Here is an 18,349-nt window from a genome sequence, read left to right as displayed (position 1 = left end):
GATTTTACATTTCCAATCTAATACATTCAGTCATTTTAATTGCAATTACAACTTCAATCATCAATAGAAATAGTTAAAGACTCTTCATTGCAGCTTCTCTCTCTCTTCCACTAAAGGAACACTTATTGAAATTTGTTTGATCTCTTATAATTGCTGGTATTTCATTATCGAGTAATTCATGTAATGTTTTTCCATCATGTTTATAAATCCATTTACCATTTATAAAATCATATCGTTTTGGACCAGACTTTGGAGAAGATAACCAAATTTGTTTATTTGGAGTTTGTCGATTTATGACATAAGTACCAAAGGAATTACCAAATTTAACAGTTAATACACCATCCTGAAAAATCAATTATGACATTAATATCTATAAATTATAATTATGCAATAATTTAGTAATTATTACACATTAATACAAATTTCAATAAAATATACCCCATATGATACATCTGCATCTAACAAATGAGCTGCTTTTTCTATTAGTTCATCGAAATATTCAGTTAAAGAATCAAGTGTTTCATCAGAAATTTTCTCAAATTGTACAGGTGTTAATTCTCTATAAAAAAAATTTTTTCATTACATTATTTATATATAAATAAATCTCATTTCTACAGTTTAGATTAAAAATTTTAAAGTCAAACTTCTAATAATACTTGCAAATATAAATTAAACAATGTTAAAAATACTATTAGAAAATTACTTGAAATTTTCTTTTAGTCAAACGTAGAGGTATGTTAAAAGAACAATGACAGTGGCGAAAGAATAATACTACATGGTATAACAGTATAAGAGTACGATAATATGATTAAACTGACATAGGTAATGTAAATAAAAAATAGGATAACTTATAAAGTATATGATAATATGATATATACCATATGCAATAAAAATGATTCTGATTGTCGGAGTTACATATTTAATAAATGTTCATAGCAGATTGAAAGTAAAACAGAACTGTTGAAAAACAATTGTAAAATTATATTAATAACAAATAAGAAAAAGCAACAAATTTTATAACAATCAATATGAGATAAAGAGTATTATACCTTAGGGAATAAGATTAAAATATTAAAAAGCAAACAATAATTAATCTAAACACAACAGACCGTACATTAATGAAAAATAAATATGCAAATAAAGATGAAATCTGAGATAGATTAGAACTAAAATTATGAATACATAGTCATACATATATATGATTGCATTAATATAAAAAATTATATTAATAATTTAATTGTAGGAAATTTGATAAAAAGTAAGCTTTATTTATTGTATATCGTTTTAATATCTACTCACTGTGTAGTTGAAAATCCTGCACTACTGTCTGAACTAAAATTTGCTATTAATGTGTAATTTAACGTCTTTAGATCGTTGTTTACATTTGAATACTGTTTAGGATGTAATTCAAGATAACCTATATTTTTTCGACATCTTACATCGAATTCTTGTATTACATATTTGTTTATATTTAATACTGAATCATATGATAGAATTCGAAAAAGGCTACTTCTTATTATGTTTCTGGTTAGTAGCATGATACAAATTTTTATATAACGTATATTGATCAAACAAGACGCCAAAAGGATAAACGACAAGACGCTGTGTCTTCTCTGCGCAAAACATAGTTTTGAAATGTGTATACAAATATATATATATATATATTCATTATATTTTTATTAGACATTTTGAAATAAATATAGAACCTAAATAGAATCGATATTTTATAAGTTATTTGAACGTTAAAAAAATGTCTAACATAAAAAATAAGAGTTCTTTAAAATTGTTTCAAGAACCGGAATTGATTTTATAATGGTTTTTAAGCTTTAATTGATGTATTATATTGAATATATTTTATGATAAGGAAACGAACACCAAACTTATAATTATTTTGATATATATTAATTTACATCTTAAAGCAATAACTTAACATAAATTGTACATTTTCAAGGTTTAAAAAGGCTTTTAAAATTTCAAATAAATTACAAATGGTTTAAATTCAATGGAATTATTTATTATCCATATCGATAATTATACAAGTGACCTAAGTCCTATATATTTTATTTCGAAATATTAAAAATTCTACGTCTCAAAAACAGGTAACCCTCCTATAACACGGTAGATCGGTTCCCAAAAAATGCCGTGTTGTGTGAAACCGTGTTGTATGAGACCCAGACACAGTACAAAAAGTGAGGTTACGTTCCGAAAATTTATTAAAAACAAATTTTTTTTTAATTCTACATAAACAACTTAATTTTTATTAAAAATATAACTGTATGTACAACACAAAACAAAAAAAAGGCAAAAATATTATTTTAATTTAATACAACTTTAATTTAATAAATTTCTTCGTCGTCATTGCTCATGTAGAAGTACAGTTGTACAAAGGTTTTTGCAATTTGTTATTGTGTTAGAGCGAAACCGTGTTATAGGATGTCGTGTTGTAGGGGGTTCCCGCAATTTATGAATCGTGTTTAGTGAAACCGTGTTATAGGAAGCCGTGTTGTAGGAGGGCTACCTGTATATTATAAATCAAAAAATTAATTATTATAAAATTATAAACTCGACCAAATGATTACATTTTTTTATTATGTTGCTAAAAATAGTTTTAGTTTGCTATAACATAAACGAATACAATACAAAGTAAGTATTAAAATTATTTCATTTAGATTTTTTATTCAGATCGAATCTAAAAATATTCAATAAAATAAATAAAATAATAAGAATAAGATCTATTAATCAATGTTATAGTAATTAATATTTATTAAGTGTTCAAGATTACGAACAATATTAATTCCTAAACTTATAGATTTAAATCATAGATGGCAAATCAAAACTTCTGATCTTATATACCTTATGTATAGAAATTATCATAGAACGTGGTAAACAACAATATATTTTAACAATATATTTTAATTTGCCTAAAATTATTAGCAAGAAGTACTGTAATATATTTGTATATTTTGTTATACTATTATACAATTGTATTACAATATTTGTACAATTTGTATAAAATAATGTAATTTAAAATAGATATACACACTATTCTTTAATTTTATTTCTATGAGTGTTACAAAATGTAGGTTTTACTAGTACTCATTTTAGATATTGACATTAACAAATTCTTTCATAGATATCTACAACTGGACGCATCTATCTAGAAAGGTAAGGTCAATGTTTTATTCTGCGTTTAGTTTAATATACCGACGGAAGGAAACAGAAGATAAGTGTATAGAGGGGTTCGATATATCTTGAAAGTAAGCAAAATTATAAAGATTAATGGATGTATATAAGTGCTCGTGGTCAGTACAACCCTGACAGTTTCCCATTCAACTTCATACTTCTCTTCCTTCCGTATCGGTAACCTTTGACATTAATGTAGATAATTTCTATAATATCGTCTATTTTCATTCTTTAAAAACATGTTTCGTTATTCTCTTTTTTCTATTCACATTTTTATATTTTTATCAAACTTCGCAAGTTATCTTACACAAGTGAATTGTTATATGTTACCTACACCAACGTTTGAAATTTTGAAACCGAAAGGAATTCGTGTATCGATACCAGGTAAGTAAAAAATAATTATCATATGTATAGTTGGTTCGAACAAATATATCTATAATAAATCTATTTAATACCAAGATGATATTGTTGACGTCTCTAATGGACCATTCACTCTCAGGGTCATTTATAATTTGTAACTAAAGATATTTAATGCTCTACTAATAAAACATGGAAGATTGTTTACTATTTTTTAATTTAATTAAACCATTAAATTAATTTTACTACCACTAAATTTTATATAATATTCCTCATCTTTCAAAGAATTTTAATAGGTCGTAAATTATTAACATGGAAACTAATTCTAAACTGAAGACATTAGTATAACATTTCTGCATTCGTTTATTTTTATGACCACTTTATTTCGTTTCAACGAACTATATGCAAGATAATAATATAAATGTATAATTATTTTACTTAAGATATTTTTAGGGTTGTTAATAAGTATTTTATTATAATTATGTATTGATTACTCTATGGTAATACCGATATGGCTTTATATAGTGACACGTATTATATCAAAGAATGTATATGCATGCTAATAGAAAGAAACGTAATTGATGATTATACATCATTCGTTTGTGATTCTCTGGGATTACCCAGATGTGCTACCCAAATTTCCCAGCCCTGGGGAACGACATGTGACTCACTCATAGAGAATATAAACTACCGACTGAACTTTTAACTATTCATTAATTACCAATTAGCAATTATCAATTTAATTAATAATTTCAGCTACTAAATATTTAGTACAAGGAGAATGAAATAAATCAAATTGTTTCTTTTTAAATCTATAGATCAAGGAAATACTAGTTATCATTTTCTTATCGATACTGTATTACCAAACGTTTAAGTTCAAATGTAAACATCTTCGTATATATTTGCTAAAGTTTCCGCATTTATTACAAAAAGATTCTTCGCTAAAAGAATTTTTATTAACTACTGTATCATCGTTATTATCTATAAAAAATAAATCGAAGAGACATAATATATTTTTCGTATAAACAAAAACGGCGTATAAAACTAAATAATAATATAAATACAATAGTTTATACACAATTTAATTCTGTAATGAAACGAAATTAATTCTGTTAATTTGTTTTAAATTTAAAAATAATAATTTAAAAATCTTTACAAAGAATTTATAAAAATAGTGTTACTTTATTGATCGATATTGATCTTCAAGGTCACATTTATCATAAGATGTATTAAATGCAAGCTGGAGCTTCACTTTTTAAGAAGCACCTTTTTCCCGACAAATAAAAAATCAGGCTATAATTACAAAGTACAATACAAATTTTTACATTAGTAGTAGAAAAATGGGGGGCCATTGAACACAGAAACATTAAATTTACGAGCTATTATATACATCGATGAGAATACTTATAGACCATGTGCAAGTATACTAACGTACAATTATTTTATTAAAAAACATTATTTTAAAAATTTTAACTTTTATTTTCGATATTATGTATTATATATATATGTATATATACGTTGTAAATATTCTCATCGATGTTCTCGATCGGTGTAACAATCAAAAAGTATATATTCTGTCTTATATCTTTAAAATAGGTAGAAATACAAATTTTTAATCGTGCAATAAAATAAAATTGATAAATTTGATTTTACATTTCAAATTAATAACAAATTATGGTAATATACGGCATAATCGTTTCCCTATTTGTAATAGATGAACCTGGTGTACGATTCTTTGCATTTCAAGGAAATGTGAATAAGAAAATTGCCTTCAATGAATTTGGACAAATATCAGGTGAAACATATAGAAAAGAAGGTGGGAAATGGAGTATTCAAAATGAAAATGTAAACTTAGCGAAAGGAGACGTCATACATTATTACGTTTACGCGCAAGTTAATGAGGGCGTACATAACAGAGGTGAAGAAACCTTTACAGGTACGAATATTTGTATAATTAACGATATAATTACATTTATAATTTTATTATACATGTATTTTATTTTTATATTATATCTTACATTATATATATTACATTATTGTTTTATTATATAATAATAACAATTACATTTAAAAATCAAAATATAATTTTGAAGTAAAACGATTATTCTCAATTTTGTAAATTATTATATGATAATTACATTTAAAAATCAAAATGAATATAATATTGAAGAAAATGATTATTCTTAATTTTATAAATTATCATATAATAATTACATTTAAAAATCAAAATGAATATAATTTTGAAGTAAAACGATTATTCTCAATTTTGTAAATTAAATTACGAATTTTTTTATACACCCGATGGAGATGACGTTTTAGAACGTAAAATAAATTTTGCAATAATTAAGAGACATGATACATATAAAATGTGAAATGTAAAGGGTAGAAATATATAAACGATAAAATACGCATAGTAGTGTATAAATACAAATAATAAAAAGAATAGAAGACACAAATGAACTATAAAATATTTATTTCTTAGTCGAGGTTGCACAAAATCTACTCTTCCACGATAATTTTGATTTCTTCGATAAATCAGTATGGAAGCATGAAGTTAAGATACCAGTCAGTCCTGTAAGTTACATATATCATTAATAAATATAACGTTTATGTTAACTATATTTAATAATAATCGTTAAAAATAATAATACGAATATTAAAAATATTTATATAATACTGAGATAATAGTAAAATAATTGTAAAGTGTAATATTAAAATTATAATAAAATAAAAATATAATAAAAATTCCTCATTTTATCGTCACATGACCATATCTTTTTATTTAACAAATTTTTCTCAGTGTATTATTTCCGATTATTTGCTATATATTCTATGCATCATTATTTTTATATACGAACGTCTCGCTGCAAAATATATTTCAAGATATACACAATATGCATAACACTAGAATAAGCACTACAATTTATTACATAATTCTCTTCTTATAGGACTACGAATTTTGTGTTTTCCAAAATGATCAGCATACTTTCTTAGCAGACGTTACGGACGGATTACTTAAAATCGTGCCAGAGATTTTAGAAGACAGATATGGAGAAAATATTACTACATTCGGGACACTGATGCTTAGTGAGTGAGTGCAACGTAAATTTTTAAAATATTCTAAATTTTTGATTCAAATTGAAATTTCCAAATTTCATTTCGTATATTCTAAAATCGTAAATTCTAAATTACAGACTTACAATTATTCTCTCGTGAAACTTGACTTGCTATATGATCGTAAATTTTTTAAATTTACTCTAATCATAAATTCTCGTAGATTTTAGCGTACCATATTTTTGATTACTGTTTAATTAACAACATAATTATTTTATTATTTTGATTTACAGGTGTAGTAGTGAAATCGCTGCAGAATGTACGCGAAAAGCTACATCTTTTAATATTTTACCACCTATTATGTCTGCCCGATTAGTGACGAAGGAAACGTTCAACTTTCGGTATGGTAAAATCGACATAAGAGCGAAATTTCCTGAAGGTGATTGGCTATATCCAGGTGATTATTAATTTAACTATTCCACATGCAAGTTTGTAAAACAATTGGTACAATTGGTATTTGATATTACTTATCTTTTGACGAAATACTTACCGTTCGTTTCATATCTTCGTGTGTCATGATTTTATGAATCGTGAAATAATAATTATATTTGGGAGGGATCGACTATATTGTAATGCTTAACAGAACAAAATAAGCTTTATTAATGGAATAACGGATTAATATTGTAAGGTGAGGAATAAGGTTTTTAGGGAAAGGACATGCTCGGGAAAAAGAACACGGTTTTGAATTTGGTAACGATAAAGTATATTTAATATATAAACTATTGTTTGGTACAGTTTAATACCTTAAGTGCCACGCCAGTCCCCAGGGACCGGCGCTAGACTTTCCGTTCAGGCCCAGACAGTTCTCAGGGACCGGCCCAGACTAGGACCAGAAGGTGCTAACTCTTGGTGTTAAATTCTTCGCCATCTTTGGACCTAACATTTGGGAATTCCTGTTATAACAATTGGTACAGTATCTCCGAGTTTTATGAACACTTCGCCCGCTACTGGTGGCCCACTTGACGACCGAGTCTGGGCCTGAACGGAATGGTAAGCAAACGGGCTGGGCACTTAACGTGTTAAGGCTAGTCTAATTCTACACCCCTAATACAACGTTAATACTAAACAATCGGCTTACTCTACGCACATTGCCTCTGACACTGACTCTAACGCTCTTACCATAAACTCTAACTCTTCACACACTCTGCACTCTCTACACAGTTTCTCTATACTGCTCGTCCGCGCCCTTGCACCCTTGTTTTAAACCTATAGCCTCTGTCCTTTCATACACAGGCTTTCTTTCTCGATCACTCATTTCCCACGTGACCTCGTCCTCGATGGGCCAGATATTCCTAAACTTTCGCTCGTTTCTCGCACTCGACTCTGTCATAAATATTCCTTACAATCGAATCCCTTGCACGCGGTCATTTTCGTCTTATGTCCCTAACACTCTTAATACATTGTTGCTCGGTCACGAGTTAACTCGTGTCTTTATGCTCAAACGTTGCTGACCGGTCAGGAGTAAACTCGTGATGCGCTTTTGTTTTGTATCAGCATTGTTGGGTCAGTGCGCGGTCTGAGAGGTATATGTATCTGTAAAATCTGTCATGTACCACTACGCGTAGCTGATTGCTACACCGTTTATCATACCAAAAAGAAATATTAAATAAAATTGATTAAAGTTTATTTATATTGTTTCACTTGCACTTCTAATTACAAAATAATAGCCGATGACATGAGATAAATTCTGAGTAAAGTTACCGGTCAACAATATGTTAACATTCTTTCAGGGTAGCACTCTTTTCAATTCTACATATGTGTTTTGTTCATTTATTGCAGAAATGATGCTGAAACCAAAATATAATTATTACGGTCCTAACTATGCCAGCGGATGTATTATCCTTGGTCTTGCTCGTGGTAACGAGAATTTAATTAAAACTACCGATGGATGCATATACGACTCAAGAAGATTAGAGTGCGGATTTAGGATTAACACATCAGGCAACGTTACAAATTACTTGGTTTCTGAAACGAAAGAAAATGGTCCAAGATGGACGAAAGGCTTTCATATTTATACGACAATTTGGGATTCCAATGGATTTCAATTTCTTGTAGATGGCAAAGAAATTGGTAGATTGAATCCCCCAACAGATAGTTGGTTACACAGGAATAATTTCAACACTATGGCACCTTTTGATCAGGAGGTATATGCAAATGTGATATATTTGTAAATACATACATAGCAGTTTTAGAATATTTTACAGGTTATATTTAATGTTTGAAACAGATGGAAAAATGTATCTTTAAGTCAGTAAAACCGAAAAAACTAATTACGTATAGACATATATATAGGGTGAATATAGACTTTGAAATTTTCGAAATATTTTTACTTATTTAAAAAATGCATACACTACGTAATATGTTCCTCTAAACATTCAACTGTTATATAAAAATATTGTCATGAAACATATACTTCAAAAGTTATTTAAGTTATGCTAACTATGTGGATTATCTTGAATAGTTAGTTATATAAGTAAAATGAAAAGGAAAGACACTCTTATAGACCTTAAAAAAAGAATATAGGAGAATATTCGTTAAGACATTTTTTTTATTTACTCATAAGTAAAATTAAGTAAAATACGTATATGAATATTATATTAATCATATTATATTAATTTAAAAAAATTTTTTAAATTACAGACTTGAAACAAATATTTTCACGGATGAAGCGTATTATTATTATCATTATCGTCGTTATCATTATTACTATTATGACTAATATTATTATTATTATTATTATCTTTCTTATTAGTAATTTGTTAGTAGTAATTTATTAATCTATAATTAATAATACAGATCATTCTTTTCACTTTAATAATTTTTTTTACATTGTTAATAGTTTTATATCATACTCGGTGTGGGAGTTGGTGGTATTCGCGTTTTCCCTGATGCAACAACTAGTTCAGAACATGTAAAACCATGGAAAAATGTCGGTGCGAAGGTAAAATATATTCTTATAAATATTTACATACGGTACATAAAGCATAAATGAAAACTTTACACGATAGTGCTTTCAAGTAATTAGATGGCAAAAAAAATTTATGAATAATTTAATAAAATAATTACAAAATAATTATTAATTATTCTATACGTAAAAAACAGTACATTAAGCATTTTTTATGGAACTAATTCTACAAAAAGTGTTGAAAAAATATTAGATAAAATTTTACAAAAAATGTCGAAAACAGTATATTATTTAATACTTTATTTATCATCGTTTAAAAACACATTATTTAAATAATTAAACGAATTTAATATGCGTTTGGCTTTACAAATAGCAACAGTAAATAGGTAAAAATACTTAACTAACGAAATGTGATAAACGTGTTTTAGGCAATGCTCCGGTTTTGGCACGCAAGAGATCAGTGGTTGCCGAGTTGGAGGCGAGAAAATAAGAAGAAACTAGCCTTCGAAATTGATTATATCCGAGTGTGGTCACTTTAAAAATCATTATAGAAACGACAAGTACATATATAGATATAAAAGTAACAAGTAAATTTGTAAATAAACTACTATTTTTGTAATTTAAACGTAAATTAATTTCTTATAATGTAAAACGAATATGTTTTAAATATCGTATAATAATACGAAATTCATTAGTTTACTTATTTTATTTATAACTGTTGTATTCGTAATCAATAATACGTATAAAACCATAACGGCTGTAAATTTAAATTTCATTTTTTATTATTAACTGTAATATTACCAGTAAATACCACTTCATATAATTAATTTGTAGATATAATTATTATTATATTATTTTTTAGTATTAGTATTTTTAGATATAATTAATATTCGTCATTTCTTAACCACTTTCGATAGAGTATTATAAATGTTTCGGTTTCATTTTGTTCAATAAATAAAATACGCATTGTAATTTGAAATATGAGATTTGCAAATACTTAAATATAGTATATTTGACTAATCGAATATAAATATTAGATGAAGAAATATACGAAAATTGTTTTAAACTGTAAAGCAATTTTAAACAGGGCTGTTTCTTCAAACCGGTTTGTCTTGGATAAGATTAAAAGAATAAAAGAAAAAGACAGCCTTCCATTTGGTTTACTGAGATCCGTTACGTGAGATCCGAAAGTTAATTGACAGTGGATTAGTTTTCAAATTCTTTAACTTACTAAAATTTTAACAAAGGTAATAATATTTTCACATTCGTTTAAAATTTTTAATTACTTTTATGATAAATTTTTTAGGATACTTATAAAGGATATATTATATAATTGCAAATACTGTTTTTGTATACTATATTTCAAATGACAAGAGGACTAATTATCTTTCTCATTATAACTGTCATTCATTTAACTTATGGACTAAATAGTGACACACATCATCAATCAAAATATCCTAGTAAGTAGAATAATTCAATGAAATATATTATTCTTTATAACTACGTATAAATTTATTTTTAAAAGCAAAAGATATAACAATATATATAATAAATACATAGGTGTAAGAAAAATATCTTTATTAAATATTACTCTATTTTTTCTTCAAAAATTATTCAAAAACTTTTTAATTTTTGTTAGAAATATACATATAATTAATTATTTATAGATTTTTGTATCATATACTTTATAAATATCTTTTGAATATATGTTTTCTACATTTATAGGATATGAATTTATTTTGCACAAATGCACAGCCAGTGCTCAATTAAACAAAAAACAGCAAAACAAAGAAATATCTAATACTAATTCAAACAAACCTACTGAAAATCTGTTGCATAAGGCCTATATTTCGTTTACAATGCGAGAGAAAAATTCTACTTCTCAACAAGTACAATTTCCAACTGTACCTATAAATTCAAAAGTAAACAATAAATATTCACTTAATAATTCTGAAACAAATTATTACAATCTAAACCTGGAACAGTTGTTTACAAGAAATATGGAAAATACTCCTTTAAGAACTTTAAATATTAAAGCAATGCGAAGTATATTACCAATATTTACAAAGAAAGATTTATTACCAGAACTTGAAAATGTCACCATCGAAACTAAAAATTTATCTCGTAATGTTATAGTTATTAAATCAACAATATAAATATAATAATGTCGTAATTATAATGTAAAATAATACATTAGAAACGGAACGAAATGAAACACAAAACAATATCATGAATAGTATACTTGTTATTAGTATCATTCGTGAAGAAGAAACAAAATTGATATTTATATTTAATTTATTTGGCTTTCTATTAAAGTAATAACAAAGTAATAAATTGTTACATTTATCACTCTGGAGACATTGCCTGCACAACTGTATCTGGTAATGTTTGTAATTCCACCTATAAAAATAAAATTGGATATTTATATCTTTTATGTATGTAGAAATAAATAATTTAAATTGTACCTTTGTAACTTTCATTGCCACTCCTTCTGGGAGATTTCTTTGTATGTATTCTAAATATGTATCTGCAGTTGAGCCAGTTAAATGAAGGAAATCAACATATCTATAATATGTTCTTGTTTCATATTGAACTCGATGATTCTTATGAACATGAATAGATTTAAGTACTGTTAATCTTTCATGTATAGGTTTCCGTAATTCAATACTGTTGATTTTAATATCACATTTTTATATTTATCTTTTGTAAATATTTTTATAAATATAAATATTTTATATTGTAACTTACTTTCTGTTAACAGTAATATCTAAATGGTTTGCTGCCATAACAGCAAACTCTCCATAACTTTTGAGGACAGCACGATCATTTCCCCTGACTTCAATTTCTATTTTTTTGTACAGTTTGTCAACTTCATGCTAAAATGTATTAGGTATTATATTATGAATTAAAATACATTAAAAAAATAAGAACATGTCTATCTAAACAATTTTTAACTTATAAAAATACAATACATTTATCTAACAATGTTACATTTATTTAAAATATAGAATAATATTGTTTAAAAATTAGCAATTTTTATACTTAGAAATAATTTCTGAAATTAAACTATTAAATATGATGTAAAATTCTATAATCAATATAATATTAAAAACTGGTTCTTAATATTAAAGAATTAAAAGCATTAAAATTTGATTGTACATAATACATTAGTAGCTATATGGAATACAACATTAAATTTTACTAATTTTTTTTCTTTGTTTTTTATAAAATATTATTCATATTTATCTATTTAAAATCATATTTTATAGATACATTTTCATCATCTGATGTATTCGATGATTCAGCTGAAACATCATTTAATTTCTTGACTAATTCATTATTTTGTTTTGTAAAATTCTTTGATTTTTTTTCATATGAAGTTACAGTTGAGGTTATATCTGAATTGCTCTTTAAAGTTTCATCTAAATCTCTAGTATCAGTTGAAAACAACGTATGTTGAAATAATCTAATACGTTCAATGTTATATGAATTTTTGTTTGTGATATTTTGTAAAACAGGAAGGACCTGAAAAATATAAGAGGTTAATTTTAACTTATATTACACATAAATAAATTTATTAGCCAATATACCTTTGAGCGAAACATTTGTTACTTTTATTTATATTAACACAAAATGAGTATTGTTTTATTTATTATTTTACATGAAACTAGATTCAAATATAAAAGTATATGTTTCCTCTTTTATGTGAATGCATCATAAATTGAATGTACATAGCATAAGCACCGGCATACACATATATGTTATGTGTAAGGCACAAAGCAAGTAAATGATGAGTTAAATAATCGTATGTATATATGAACATATAAAAAATAAAAAACATATTAACATATATACGAACATCTAACTTCAAAAAGAAAAAGAAAATAAAAATCAGATATTGAAATAAAAGTCAATAATAAATTTTCTTCATTATATTTGATAACTATTAATTTTGGCTAAAATTGAAATACTTGATAATAATGACTACTGTAATTATATAAATAAATTTATTTACAGAATAATTTAATGTTATTTAATTGTAGATTGAAACAAATGTCTAAAATGTTGATAAAAGTAACTGTTATGTTATTATGTAAAGTTCTTTATCATTCACAATTACTTGCTATACAGTAAATAAAAATAATTTGTTTGCCAACAAAAATATATTTGAGTAATAGTAAACTAAATAAATTATAATTGTCAGGAACAAGTTTGATTCATTAATGTTGAATATCACAAAACAAAAAATTTTTTTAGATATTTTAAATTTCAGAAAAGTTGTTTAAATTTAAAAAGAGATACATTAAGAAATTTATAAAAAGTTCTTGAAGTCTAACAAAAGAGAAAAAATTCTTTTTTTAAGGTATTATTTTTATTAAAAATGTTCTGTCTAATATAATAAATTTATGTATTTTCGTAACACCTTTAGAAAGATTGTTGATGCCCCATACATCTCAATATTCTAATCACTAGCAATCACTAGTGGACTAATAATTAACACGCTGTTTGTCGAACTAATTCAATATACGTGTTTATTAGAGTCAGAAAGAGTATTTTGTTTTATTTTAACGTCTATCGTTATAAATAAGATTATTTAAATATGTTCTGCAATGCATTAATTTCTTCATATCGTTGTTATAACAGTAACAATATAAACTATTGCCATTTATTTAAAACTTCGTTCATTACTTTAAAATAACAAACTAAAAAAATGTAAGTAATTTTATGTCGCAATTAGGGACATTTAACGATGGCATAATCAAAAAAATATTGATTTGATATTTTGTTTATATTACAAACTTAGTATATTCTGTTTAATGTTTTAATAATGTAATCAAATCACATATAAATAATATATTATAAAATTTAACACTATACGATTTAATTCAATTATATTGATAATGTGTTAATAATATACTAAAATTTTTAATACTTTGCAATAAAATATAAAACACGGACAAATAAGTGAAACATATTTAATTGGATTAATTTTTCATGTAAATGCAGTTTTATTTGAAAAGTACAATATAAACTTACTTTTTACATTGCCCCAAAGGAGATATACATAAAATACTATTACCTAAATTTTATAATAGCACATTAAATATGTTTCGTGTTTATATTAAAAGTTACATCATATTTTTAATACTTATGTTATTTTAATAATGCTTTTAATGTAAAAAATAACAAAATAGTAACTATAGAAAAACAAGAAAATGATAGAAAATAATCACCAATAATAATTTTAAAAAAGCTTAAACAATTTTAGCTTCAATTGGATGTATGATTATTTATTACATAATTCTTAAATATATTTCATACAATTATTAAATCATAAAAAGTATATGTTTTCCCCTTTGTGACACATATAACAAATTACATTGTTGATAATTAACATTAAATTAAAAAACACAAATTTTAATATGAATCTTTGAACTGAGTTGTAGAAAAAGGACGTTGTGATTGAAAATTTGAATTTTGAAATTGCCAAGATCCTACAGTACTTTTATTTTGCCAACCAGTAGATGTAGTTTTTTTCACATCATTTTGAGGTAGCCAACGTGATTTTTCAATATTTTGAATATTATTATTTTGCCACTGAGGTTTTGAACCAAACGATAATCCCTTATTTTGCCAATTATCTTTATTGTGTTTTTTCCATGGTTCTGCCCCTTGTTCACTCTCTCTTGCCCATGTAGATGATGTACTAGTATTTTCAGATTTACGCCATCTTTCTTTTAAATCTGAAGTACCATCATCTCCCCAAGGATCTTTTGCATCTTCTGGTAAGTCATTTAAATCTTCTTTCTCACATAGCTTCCAAGAATCTTTAATAGTCAATGATTCCCATCTAGCTTGCTTTTTATTTTCCATCCAAGGTTCTTTACAAGAAGTAAAACTTTCTTTCTCGCGAATATTCCAGTTATCGCTACTACTGCCAGGCATGGGCGTAGTTGACCATCTATTAGTACAATTTGATGACCATGTTTCTTTCATTATAGGTTTTGTACACATTTGTTTGGAATTCCAAGTATTCCCGCCATTATTCCAAGTATCATTACGAACAGAATCTTTAACATTATCCCACTTTTCTTGATTAAAAGTTTTACGATGTCTATCATTACATGTAGTTTGTTCCCAATTATTATTAGATAATGGAGTTTTTTCATTTTGCCAAACATTTTGTTCAGACATTCTGTCAACGGGGCGAGTCCAAGTAGTTTGTTCAATAGCTCCTCTACTTGGTATATCCCACTCATCGGCAAATCTTGGCGATGACATTTGCCGTCTTTGAGGAGACTGTTGTTGTCTTGATGGTAATGTAGAATGTTCACACATTAATCTATGTGGTGATTCTGTACGTCTCATTGTTGACGTCTGTTGTCTTTCTTGTGGCATTGCTTGTCTCCTAGACATTAACATTACTTGCCTATTAGCAGACATTATTCGATTCGGAGATGGAATCTGTCTTCTTAAAGGAGACACTGGTCGTTTCAGTGGTGGTGATTGTCTATTGGGAGATACAGTGGACCTCATGGGAGACATTTGTCGTGGTGATAGTTGTTGCCTTAATGGTGACATTGGATGATACATAGCCATCATAGTTCGTCGTGTTGCTGATACAGGTTGTCTTAATGGTGACATTCGACTCGGTGACATTGGTCGTCGTAACGAAGATATTTCACACCTTAAAGGAGACCGCTGTCTATAGATAGGTGAGATAGCACGATGAAGGGGAGAAAAATGTCTCCTTGGAGGAGAACATGAACGTCTTGGAGGTGACAATAATGGACGTTTAGGAGAATGTCTTTTTGGAGGAGTTATACAATGTATTGATGGAGACATTTGTCTTTTCATAGGTGAAATTTCTTTTTTTATACTTTCGATTTCGTTCCAATGATTTTTTTCAAAACTTTTATCTCGATTTTGGTTTATTTCAGATTTAAATGATCTGGAAAGTCGTTCTGGTGTGATACGAAATGGTTTTTCTTCTTTATGATTAATTGGTGTTGCTACTGGCATAATTGTATTTGGTTCTAAAGGTGGTAAATTATTATATTTCTTGTAAACTGGTTTTGTTACAGACTCTTCATCATTTAAAAATTTCTTATTTGGCATCGTGATTAAAATATCTTGAAAATCCATTTCTTGCACATAACGACCTTTCAAAAGAGGATCATCTTGTTTATTTTCCCTTTGATCCGAATATATATTTCCCGAAGAAGCAATACGATTCCAAACAGAACGAGAAAGTTGAGTTTGAAGTTCATTTGTTTGCTCTAAAACCATATTTAACATATTTTGTAGTTGTTTTGCTGTATTTACATCAACAGTTGGTGCTGGTCCGCTTAATTTCTCTTTTGCTATTTCTAAGAGAGCCTGATGCTCTTTTACTGTTTGAGCAATATCTGTATTTACTCGATTATTGGATAATCTTTCTCTCAAATCAGTTTGTTCTTTAGGTTCTCGTATTTTCTTTTCATATAAAGGATTAGGACACAATTGTGAACTTTCTGTTTTCCAGTCTCTCTTCTTTTTTGCTGCTAAATCTAATATTAAGGACAATAATTAATATATGAATTTGAGCTGACATTAGAAGTTTTATATGTACTTAATAATGAATTATTCGATTTACATATTACATAATAATCTATAATAATCTAATAATTAATAATAATCTGTAATATAGTCAAGAAAGGAATGATTTTATAATGCATGAAAAATACAAATAAAAAGTTCAATGAAATATTTTTCAGCTTGAGATTTTATATATTTAAATATAAATTTACCTGCATGCTTTGATTTGGAACTTAATTTATTAAATTTCTTTATCAATTTTTTTGGTGGTGCTTCACCCCTGTCTGGAGAATGGGAACGCTTTCCTTTGAATTTATTTTTTGCAAATGAATTTTCCACAGTTTTTGTATAAAATGCTTTCTTCATTGCTATTTTTGATTTTTTAACAAGATTTTTTACTAACGATTCATTACAGTTCATTTTAGTTTGTAATTCAGTTCCCTTGCCTGGTGGTTTTCTATCTGCTTCATTAGTATTTTGTTCATCTACCTTTTCTTGAATAATTTTGATTTCTGAATTCTGTATACTTTCTTCCATAGCTTTTTGAACCCATGGTTGATTAAATTTGTTTATCATTCGTCGCTGCATTAAAATAACTGCCTCAAAATGAGGACCAACAGGTAAAGTATCAACAACATATGCCAAAATAGGAATAAATGCTAATCCATGATTATGATCTCCAGGTCGAGCTAATTCTAATATAGCGCGCACTGATTGTTTGGTTAATGTAGTTATCATTACTATCCGTTTAAGGGATGGAATTTTTCTTAAAGCTGTCATTACTTCAATTGCTGTAAGATAAAGATGTATGTATATTTATACAACGAATACGACTGACGGTTTTTTATATTTTTTTTTTATTAATATTTGAAAGATATTTAATCAGAATATCTTTCATCAAAATAATATTTTTGATACGTATGTCACAAAAAGTGCTATAAAAAAGCGAAAAAAAAAAAAAATTTCTTCCGTTTACAGATACTACATATTAAAATAAAAAGATATTTAAAAAGTTTAATTCAAAGATGCATAATAGGAATTTTTCCTCTTTAAAATCAAACTGTGTGGATTGTTGTACGATTTCTTTAAATCTCTATGTTTATATCAAATACATTGTTTTGCATACCTCTACCAATATTGGTATTTGCATTGATTACTGCACACGTCTTACGATTTTTTACTGCTGCAATAATTTTTGTTGTTACTTCAGCA

General features: G+C 26.6%; 4 protein-coding genes across 4 annotated transcripts in view; 1 reads left to right on the top strand and 3 right to left on the bottom strand.

The window, feature by feature from the left end:
• Positions 1-73: 73 nt before the first annotated feature.
• On the bottom strand, positions 74-1,561 carry fh (frataxin). The gene is made up of 3 exons (XM_017907169.1): positions 1,300-1,561; positions 439-559; positions 74-343 (listed from the first exon to the last, which is right to left on the bottom strand). The coding sequence occupies exons 1-3, from the start codon at positions 1,536-1,538 to the stop codon at positions 74-76; spliced, it is 630 nt and encodes a 209-aa protein (XP_017762658.1). The 5' UTR covers positions 1,539-1,561.
• Positions 1,562-3,387: 1,826 nt separating this feature from the next.
• On the top strand, positions 3,388-10,109 carry LOC108552563 (beta-1,3-glucan-binding protein). The gene is made up of 8 exons (XM_017907174.1): positions 3,388-3,567; positions 5,255-5,476; positions 6,023-6,114; positions 6,489-6,631; positions 6,888-7,051; positions 8,434-8,798; positions 9,494-9,595; positions 9,988-10,109. The coding sequence occupies exons 1-8, from the start codon at positions 3,423-3,425 to the stop codon at positions 10,096-10,098; spliced, it is 1,344 nt and encodes a 447-aa protein (XP_017762663.1). The 5' UTR covers positions 3,388-3,422; the 3' UTR covers positions 10,099-10,109.
• A 1,756-nt stretch (positions 10,110-11,865) lies between these two features.
• On the bottom strand, positions 11,866-13,164 carry mRpS10 (mitochondrial ribosomal protein S10). The gene is made up of 5 exons (XM_017907168.1): positions 13,150-13,164; positions 12,833-13,084; positions 12,308-12,435; positions 12,025-12,226; positions 11,866-11,959 (listed from the first exon to the last, which is right to left on the bottom strand). Exons 1-5 carry the CDS (start codon positions 13,162-13,164, stop codon positions 11,906-11,908), a joined length of 651 nt encoding a protein of 216 aa, XP_017762657.1. The 3' UTR covers positions 11,866-11,905.
• A 1,753-nt stretch (positions 13,165-14,917) lies between these two features.
• Positions 14,918-18,349, bottom strand: part of LOC108552567 (uncharacterized) — an 8,783-nt gene continuing 5,351 nt past the window's right edge. Inside the window, exons 8-10 of the mRNA XM_017907182.1 lie at positions 18,264-18,349; positions 17,350-17,928; positions 14,918-17,109 (exon numbers count right to left, since the gene is read on the bottom strand). Coding sequence (XP_017762671.1) covers positions 14,978-17,109; positions 17,350-17,928; positions 18,264-18,349 — 2,797 coding nt within the window. The 3' untranslated portion in view covers positions 14,918-14,977. The remainder of the gene's footprint in view (positions 17,110-17,349; positions 17,929-18,263) is intronic.

The sequence above is a fragment of the Eufriesea mexicana genome, unplaced genomic scaffold (genome assembly GCF_001483705.2).
Source record: "Eufriesea mexicana isolate 0111107269 unplaced genomic scaffold, ASM148370v2 scaffold7107, whole genome shotgun sequence".
NCBI classification, from domain to species: Eukaryota; Metazoa; Arthropoda; class Insecta; order Hymenoptera; family Apidae; genus Eufriesea; species Eufriesea mexicana.
This window is presented reverse-complemented; position numbering and strand designations above follow the sequence as displayed.

Bases quoted from the DNA above. Each gene is read 5' to 3' on its own strand.
- fh (XM_017907169.1), bottom strand. From the start codon at position 1,538: ATGCTACTAACCAGAAACATAATAAGAAGTAGCCTTTTTCGAATTCTA. The intron at 560-1,299 runs GTGAGTAGATAT...TTTTTTTTATAG, and splicing joins GCAGGATTTTCAACTACACA to AGAATTAACACCTGTACAAT. The intron at 344-438 runs GTATATTTTATT...TTGATTTTTCAG, and splicing joins ATGCAGATGTATCATATGGG to GATGGTGTATTAACTGTTAA.
- LOC108552563 (XM_017907174.1), top strand. From the start codon at position 3,423: ATGTTTCGTTATTCTCTTTTTTCTATTCACATTTTTATATTTTTATCA. The intron at 3,568-5,254 runs GTAAGTAAAAAA...TATTTGTAATAG, and splicing joins AATTCGTGTATCGATACCAG to ATGAACCTGGTGTACGATTC. The intron at 8,799-9,493 runs GTATATGCAAAT...CATTGTTAATAG, and splicing joins TGGCACCTTTTGATCAGGAG to TTTTATATCATACTCGGTGT.
- mRpS10 (XM_017907168.1), bottom strand. The intron at 12,436-12,832 runs GTATCTATAAAA...AATACATTTTAG, and splicing joins ATACATCAGATGATGAAAAT to CATGAAGTTGACAAACTGTA. The intron at 12,227-12,307 runs GTAAGTTACAAT...TAAAATCAACAG, and splicing joins GATATTACTGTTAACAGAAA to TATTGAATTACGGAAACCTA.